Source organism: Morone saxatilis, unplaced genomic scaffold, assembly GCF_004916995.1.
Source record: "Morone saxatilis isolate NCDOM2014 unplaced genomic scaffold, NCSU_SB_2.0 Contig0, whole genome shotgun sequence".
Classification (NCBI taxonomy): domain Eukaryota; kingdom Metazoa; phylum Chordata; class Actinopteri; family Moronidae; genus Morone; species Morone saxatilis.
This window is the reverse complement of record NW_023339650.1, coordinates 7,777,861-7,786,685: the sequence shown is the minus strand read 5'-3', so window position 1 is coordinate 7,786,685 and position 8,825 is coordinate 7,777,861. Positions and strand designations below refer to the sequence as shown.

Sequence of the window (8,825 nt, the reverse complement as noted above, 5' to 3'; positions counted from 1 at the left end):
GGGGGGGGGGGGGGGTTGGAAGAGAGGGATGGTGGGATGGAGAGATGGAGGGAGAGGGGGGGACAGAGAGAGACCGTGCTCAGTGAATTTCATGCAATGCAGAGCCTTAACTAAATGAGATGGGGGGGATTTAGGCCCCGGATTTAGAGTTTAGCACCACATGTGTACACTTTCAGCAACAAGGACACGCAGAGAAAGGCGACTAAAAGAGGCCTATACATGGTAATAATAATGCCTGTGTGTAATATTACAATCATTAACATCAGGACTATCAGGTATAACTCTCACTCAACTGCACATGCACAACATACAAATGTATTTCCACCCATATGATCTTTATCTGAAAAACACCGGTCTGCATTATAGCAGCAGACAGCGAGAACCTCCAGTATCTGAGCTCTCATACAGCCTATTTTTGCGCTCGCCACACCGTGGATCGACTCCACACAAAGCAACCACACCAACCGAGAGATTTGGTAATGTCTACCTATTTTGACACATCCTCGGTATCCAGCAAAACACCGTCGCTCGTGTGTGATTTCACACCGAGGAGGGGGGCTCAGCACTGCTGGGCTCTACACCGTTTTGGTGTGCAGTAACCGGAGACAAAGGGGACTGTGCGCCTTTGGATAGATCACTTGTGACATTAATGGCTCAGGGGAGCCTAATAGAGACAATAGGAGTTAAACGAACTCTTGAGATTACTAATATAAGAAGCCAATTATCATGTTGATACGCAGATAGACAGACTTAAAAAAGAAAGAACGGAAAAAAGACAGAAAAGGAAAGAAAGAAAAATCGTTCCATATCTTATCTAGTGAGCTCTAATTTGACCTGACAAAACGCTTTTAAACCTGACCATGAAAAAAGTCCCCTTAACAATATAAATCAAACAATTTTTTTTATTTTTTTATTTTTTACAGCAAATGAACAAAAAAAAAATTCCAAATATTAAAGCTGTGGCCAAACCAGCCAGTGATTTTTATTTCTTCCGAGTTTTGATTCCCTCTCCAAAGATTATCCAAAGACTATCACCATGCACACACCAGGCCTGTGCTCCATCCAGCGGCACCAACTTCCATATTAAATTTGACCATGCAGTGTGATTGCAGCTATTGGCTTTCACCACTTAAGTGTCAGGGTCGTCTATATAGGCCTGTATCTTTGACCATCAATACCACGGGCCTACAAAGCCCACCAGCTCTACTCATCTCCCCGCTGCTCTGAAACGCTGACAGTAAATTCCATCAGCGAGAAAAAAAAAGACAAAAAAGGTGCAGCCAGTTTGATGCACTTGGAAACCATGTAATGAAAAATAGGCTACTGCGTATTAGGATCAGTCAGGCATTACCGCATTGCATCGAGTTCTCTCGAGCAGAATGGTGAATGATGTGTGTGCGTGCGTGCGTGTGTGTGTGTGTGCAGCTTGCAGAAACATGCATGATATCTCGGAGGAAATTGCTTACCTTTTTTAATTACAGTCTGGTCGGGAATGTGGATTCCTTGATCCTCAACAGACTGTGACACGTGCAAAAAAAAAAATAATAATAAAAAATTAGACAATTTTAGCACAAAAGGCACAAAAATATCAGCCTCAGTCCTGTGCCAGTGAATGCAACTCAGGATGCTGTGCACGAACAAAGCCTGACACAATTAGCCACAATCACCCAACATGGACGCTCCCGAGGCCCATACCTGTTATTATTGTCCACGAGTGTTTTCAGCGGGTTGCACTGATGGACGCGTTACACTAGATCACAAACTCAGACTTAAATAACGAAGCTGTGTCGCCCCATAATCCTGACCTAATTTCGCCCACAGATTGGCTCCACTCACAAGGAAACTTCTAATCTAGATTGGATAGTAATTACGGCAGCGCAGCCTATTAAAGGCCTATGAACTAATTAGAGGATTATTGGTGTTTGTTTCTGATTTACCAAAAAAAAAGAGGAGAAAAATTGGGAAGAATCCTCCAAATAAGAATGAGGGTTATTTACAATTTTAGCGCTCATTTATCATGCATCTTTAGCACTCGCAGCTATTACCTAAACCCAATCCAGCAGGCTCAATTCTCCTGTCAGTGTGCATGCAGTGTATTAGTGTTATTGTTCGCAAAGGGCGGCGAGCCTCATCTTCTTTTAAACTGAGAAATCAAATAAAGTCGGAGGACGTGAAGGAAAGCGTGTGTTAATACAGGCGCTTTGGTTTTTTTTTATTTTCAAATCTATTAAATTTAATTCGATTGAAGTGATAATCTTGAAGAAAACCACATCGAATTTGGCAACTAGCAGCACTCATGAAAAGTACATTTCATAAAAGGAATTAAGGATGTAAAATGGTGCTGTTTTATTTAAAATAATCTTGACAACACTGGGAAATAAATTCTCTATTCTATTTTTCCATACAGTTAAAAAATGGCTGCATGAAGAGACTAACTAATTTAATGCCTGTCACTCCCCTGGCGCTTATTAAACAACAGAAATAATAAAAGCACTTTTACTAATAGCCTAAAAATATTAAAACTAAAAGTTATTATGAAATGTATGGTGCTTGAACAAATGGTAATAATAATTCTATTGAAATACAAATAGCACCAGTATCGTTATTAGTATTAATAATTACTTTAAAATAAATAAGTGGTGAGCAAAAGTGCCTACAATTAATAATAACATACATTTGACCCTTTTATTTGGGATTTTCTGGAGTAAAGCCACAAAAAGAGAAACGCAGGTCAAAGCTGTCTCACCTGAACGTCTTCTAAAGAGTGAGGTATTCCATGGATAGGGATAGAGTCCGACAGTCCCGTGTCGATGCCGTGGCCGGACGGTAGGAGCACTTCCCTGCGGTACTCCCGGCACAGCTGGTGGGGCAGGCTGCGGTGCTGGTGCAGCAGGCCGCTCTCCTGACCCTGCCTCTGGCCCGGCCAGCCCGGGTGCTGCGGCTGCGGCTGGGCGTGCAGGGAGTTGAGGGAGTACGGGTCGTTGACGTGCGAGTAAGGGTCCTGAGACTGCGGGTAGATGGGCTGGTAGGGCGGGGGGAAGTACGGGGGCTGGAAGTCCGAGTTCGGTGTGTGGGAGAGCGGAGGGGCGCTCGTGTAGGGACTCTGGCCCACGCCGCCCAGCTGAGGTAGCCTGGCTGTCCCATTGCTGGTGCCGTCGTGACGGTCCTGGCAGGGAAGGACAGAAAGAAAAGTGTATTTTAGACTCAATACATTTTTAAAAAAAAAAGACACAACCATGTATTAACGTATTTTGCTCCTTTGTTTTAGCTGCAGGATGCTCTGCGGGCTTGCGCTGGGGCATTATCAAATATGGCCTGAGTGGATGACAGGAATTAGACCAAGTGTGGAATCCATATTTAAATTAAAATCTGTGCTGATTCATTTTAAACAACAAAGACAACACATCCACACGTCGACTCCTCGTCCGCAAAGTTTTAGAAATAAAATAACAGGACAATAATTTGCTAAAAGTAAATAATAAAAAAATGAAACATCGAAATTCCGGAGGTGGAAATGCCCTCAAATCAATAACCGAGCCTCGCATTATTTCAGCTTTTTTTCCAAGGTCTCCCACAGTTTTAAATCATGCAAGCTTTTACAAAACATTATTCAGCGGGAGGGGGGAGGGGGGGTGGAGAAAAAATATATTATAACAAAATCTGATATGCAAACAAACTCGAAGTATCTGACACGGTGAGGCTCCAGCAACTTACCATCGCGGAAAAACTGTGCACTAACATTTTCTCGGTGCGACTCAAGAAAAGAATAATCAGTTCAAGAAAAAACAAACACTTGGCGTGTTCGAGGGGCAAGCAAAGGGAATTAACCAGCAAAACAAAAAAAACTGAACCCCCAGAAAAGACTCTTCTCTCCTGCAAGATCACGATGGCCCCGGCGATCAGATATGTGCCACAGCAGCAGGACGATAATCCATCAGAAATAAATGGTTAGATCCCCGCTGCCCTTCATTTGGGTCTAAAAAAAAATGCTGATATTCGGCGGTGCTGGCGGATTTGGGTCGAAAAGTTTCTCTTGGTAAAACCCTCTTTTTCTCCCTGCTCTCCTGGCTTCTATCACAGTGCTGCCGTCTCCTCGCTTGAGCTCATATTAGCCAAAGAGCCGCTTCTTCGTCTCCCTCTTGGACTCCTAATAGAACGCATTCATGACTATTAATATTACAGGAATACTTAATAATAAGGAAAGAATGGTCGGAAATCGGGCGTGAAGCGGAGGACGCAACTCAAGGCAGGAGTCTGCGCTTAAATGACGTCCATTGAAAGGAGGAATCAGTATATCTAATCAGAGATGGGGAGAGAAAGGTAGAGATCAGAGAGAGAGAAAGAGGGAGTGAGAGACTGTGAAGGGAGTGGAGAGAGAGAGAGACAAAAAGAGGGACGCGCAGTGAGAATTTCATGTTCTCTCTAAAAACAGGACAACAACAGGTGGAGGAAGCAAAGTTTAAGTTTGACTCAGGAGTAACATATTTTTGTTTTTATTTTACTGTTTATGCAGTTTAAGGAACAACATAATACAATATTTTTCCTTTGCTAAATTGCACCTCCGTTCATTTATTGCCAGTTTTTAATATTTTATGAACTAAGCCATCTTAATTCTTACTCGTACTTATATTTGTGTCCAAGGAAGGGTAAAACCACACCACATGGTTACCTTGCTTTAGTGTGGCACAATTTGTAGGCATGTACTTTCTGAGTTTTGTTTTAAAGAATGGCGAAATTTCACCTAATGCAAATGATAGCTGGACCCGTTACGGTTACTCTGTACAATGTATGGATTTGGTATAGGGTAACAAGCTTCAAAAGGGACAGCGTTCCCTGCAAAATATAATTAACTTAAGATTTGAAAACAGACAACGAAACAACAGTGGCTTTTGATTGTACCTTCATAGTTTCTTTAAACTAGGAAACCTTTCAAACGCATGTAATTAATAATAAGCAATAATAAAACTCGTCTTAATTGGTCCATTAAAGACCAAAGTGTGACAGCTTAGGCCGTACCCAGACCCATACAAAGTATGGCTATTGGTCACTTTTTCCCAGGTAGTGTTCTTTCTCGTCCACACCCGGAGTTCGTGCGCATGCGTCACCAGGTGGCCCCACACCGTTTTTATGGGCCAGGTGGAGGCGAATCCGCGGTTCCAGGTAAAAAGTAAGAGCTTGTACTTTGGGACCGAAGGCTCAATGAGAGGTAGACACGCACCGGATCGGCACCAAAAACCAAAACCAACGCACAACGGCAGCAAAAGATAAAGCAATGTCAATTATGGGCATATAATGGGGGGAATGGCAGGTATGTTTGGTGCTTTGCTTAACACAAGGCGCGAGAGGACGGGCTTTGGGAATCCAGTGAAAACTGTCAAAATTGGTCGACCTGGTTGTAGGGATGAGGCTGCACAGGCAGCGTGAACTGCTTTTGTAAAAAAGGGAGGGTGCCAACAGGTCCTCGTGTTCATCTAGAAGCTGTATATGTTTTTACCGACAGGATATCACGCAAAGGAAGTTAAAGATATTTTATTTGGGAACTGGTCTTTGCGTGTGCATGTAAGCCTTACGTGTCAAATTAACTCCAACCTGAGCGACGGTGATCGCATGTTGTGTGTAGGTTGTAAAGGTCTGCATACGCATTTCGAGATATACTGGTATCAACGAGATGTGTTTGAACCAGTAGCATTAGACAAGGAGATGGATGTTTGGTGACAAAACGGCAGACCATATAGCTCGTTGGGCGTCTTTGGGAACGGGTAAAATGTAATTTTTCTATCTGTAATACGCGTTTCATTATCGACTATGCCACATTTCGATTGCGCCATGTTTTTAAAAACTTGGAGCTCGTACCATAGCATAGCATACATGAACTTCTTAGCTCTTAGCTGTCCACAGATTTGTCTGCGCTATACTGCCAAACCTGGCTGTTTTGTGAGTGTGGGAGATGTAAAGAGACGATCCTTTTGCTGACACAAAAACACCGAGCTTCACTCGTTTAAATAACCCAGGCTTCATCTCCAGAACAAAACGCATGCGCATGGCTTGTCCATTGTCAGCCAGTTTCACTCCCTCCATTCTCAGTTGAATAACCAACTGCTGTGTCAAGAAAAAAAAAGGTACTCCACCAAAATGGTAATCGCGGGGTTTTAAGACGGAGATGGCGCCAACGCCTTTTAAAGAGCAGGCGACCTGTCTGGCTGACGCCGACGACGCTTTGCTGAGGGAAGTCCTCGGCCGGGCGGGGGCAGGCAGAGGCCAGCCTCTCCTCGGCCGGTGCATTCACAATGAAACAAGGGCCATGTTTGTGTGTTGAATTATTTCACATTCCCCCAAAGCCCCTGCGCCCTCACAGGTAGTGCACTGAGCGCTCGTAGAGCCGCTTTCGAATGGCGGCAGCCCCTTTCCATTTTAACTGAGTAACAATGAAAGAAAAGCCTCTCGGAGCGGCGTCGGCTCACTCTCAATGGATGTAAAATACACAGGCGGTGGCGAGTTTAAAGAGAATCCAAGGCGTGACAACGAAAGTCGCCGTGACACGGGTGTTGTATTTGCATCAGGCCATGCTGTTTTCACATCAAAGTAACTGGGAAAAAAGCAATCAAGTAAGACAAGCTGGCTTGTACAGTCAAGGAAAAAAACGACTTAAGTGTATTTCACAGAACCAATTATATGTGTGAACTTTTTTATAGAATAACATGTAAAGCGTTAAAATAGCAAAAAAAACTGGAGTCGCTGTAGTTGGTTTTCCAGAATCGGAGTAAGGAGCATGTAACAGATTACCAAGACCGTCCCAGGTGCATGCAGGTCCCGATGCTTGACTATACCCCTCCCCTCGACAAGACATAGCACACACAGCTCAGTGAACAGGTAGAAGAAGTATATGAAGCATGGTGTAGCGTTCTTGGCTGCTTTGAGTTGTTTACCTGTCGCGCTTGTCCAGTTGGTGTGTGGTGTGTGGAGCAGCATGGGGGGGAATCAAAGCGGCTGTTGACTATGCTAATTTGGGGAGGGCCTGTGCCAGCTGTTCATTACAGAGCCTGCTCCAGCCCTTGCACTTCCACCATTAGAGGGGGAGCACCTCAGGAGCGCGAAACAGACAGGCCAGCCCACAGCTTCAATAAAAGTAGTTTTTTCGTGAGGGCGGGAGGCACAACTTCACTGGAGGTGAGAAACAAGACTAAGGCGATACCTTGCATACTCAATATCACCTCAGAAACCCATGAAAATTTGCTTTGGAAATTTAACTGATAACATGTAAATTGATGAAGATTGCGCAGGTAAGGGGGCCTCCTCTTTGATTTCTTAGATTCCATTCTCAGTTAATCTCTGGTGTTGGGTAAAAAATCTGATCTATGGGTAATATTTTATGGATATGATGTATTGTTTGATCCAAAATATGCTCATTCTTTTGACAAACTGTCGTGGCACGAGCATTTAATTCAACTGCAGGATGAATAGAATGGTACGTTTTAGTTAATGTTTCAGTTAGCTTCCTCTTTTTGTGGGGGTGTTTGTGTAGAGTCAAATTAGAGCGAAGAAGTGGAATAGCATTATAAGAACGAATGGCGCACATTAATGAATAATAATAAACATTACTATCTATTATACATAGTTATGCTGACATTTGTGGCAGATAACATGTGTTTTGAATAATATATATTATGAAATATGATGACTACTATTAGTTGCATGAGTAAAATCAGTACCTGCCTGAGTATATTTATATTTTTCTGTCTTTAAATTCACATAAAGAATATATCACATATTAAACAGGCATGAAGAAACACTTAACATTCAATGTACCATCACTACGCATGCTTTAATTTAAGAAATAATAATTAAACTAAACACACATGTAAGCGCTCAACCGACAGCCTGCTTTATTCACTGCTTTACAAATGGACATGGACATTTACCCTTCAGTTTTAGCATCTCGGCAATGTTGGAGCAGTTAGATTCTTGCGTGTTCGTGCCATTAATTGGTGCGAGTGCCGCATACACTGTGCGTGCATTGTTGTTATGGACATATGACAGAAACGTTTTGCAGTAATATTCAGGGACTTGTTTTGGGAGTGGAGAAGCAGGTACCGGACGGTTTTTTTTCCAAGCGATAAAGACTGCCGGAACAGGAAACACAGAAAGCTCGTCACCTCTGCGCTGCTCATGTTTTGTGGTGATCGGTTTTAATTCACATGCAGGTGATCGCGTGCAGGAACAAAAATGTTCCAATCGAAGTTCCGGCTCACAACCCGTTGTTTCTAATTTGAAAATACGTGATGTGAGCAGGAAGGGGGGAGTGGGATTTCGTAGGTTTTTAGCCGCGCGTAAGAAAAGTGGTTTAGCAGCGGCCGGATCCGGAGCGGCCTACTCTTAGACTTTGGGGGATGTTTATTTTTCTCCTTCGTTTCCGGTCACGAAGTTAAAAGGTGAGCCGGTGTACTCGTGGGGTTTGGAGTCAGGAGGAACTGGTTGGGATTAATTCGGCGGAGACAGAGGAGAGAAAGGAGACCCATTGGAGGAAGCTCGCTGTCGGAGTCGTGAGGGTAAAACCAAAGGGACCAGTGGTGAGAAATGAGCCGGTCGAATGCCCCATAGCGTCGTCTGCCTGGATTGTTCACCCCAGTTCAGCAGGTGGCGAATTTGTTTCCTTCCATGGCTTCATTGCTTTCCCTGATCTGTCGTCCACCTCCTTCGATCCGTATCGTCTTTCTTTCACTTTTGCGCATTTGGCCCTGAACCCTTTTAAAATCCCCCCCCCCCCCCTCGTCTTCCTCCTCCCTCCCCAACTCCCTTCGCGCTCTGATTCGCAGAGGGAGTGAATG

General features: G+C 43.8%; 1 protein-coding gene across 1 annotated transcript; it reads right to left on the bottom strand.

Annotated features, from left to right (window-relative positions):
* Nucleotides 1–575: 575 nt before the first annotated feature.
* Nucleotides 576–4,309, bottom strand: LOC118324310 (transcription factor AP-2-alpha-like). Its single transcript, XM_035656594.1, has 4 exons — nt 3,715–4,309; nt 2,747–3,166; nt 1,467–1,518; nt 576–664 (listed from the first exon to the last, which is right to left on the bottom strand). The coding sequence occupies exons 1-4, from the start codon at nt 3,739–3,741 to the stop codon at nt 576–578; spliced, it is 588 nt and encodes a 195-aa protein (XP_035512487.1). The 5' UTR covers nt 3,742–4,309.
* Between the last annotated feature and the right edge of the window lie 4,516 nt (nt 4,310–8,825).

What these genes read in the sequence shown, in the direction of transcription:
- LOC118324310 (XM_035656594.1), bottom strand. Translation starts at nt 3,741, where the DNA reads ATGTTAGTGCACAGTTTTTCCGCGATG. An exon ending in ACTCTTTAGAAGACGTTCAG is followed by an intron (nt 1,519 to 2,746) that starts GTGAGACAGCTT and finishes CACGTGTCACAG; the next exon opens with TCTGTTGAGGATCAAGGAAT. An exon ending in CCAGACTGTAATTAAAAAAG is followed by an intron (nt 665 to 1,466) that starts GTAAGCAATTTC and finishes TGTCTCTATTAG; the next exon opens with GCTCCCCTGAGCCATTAATG.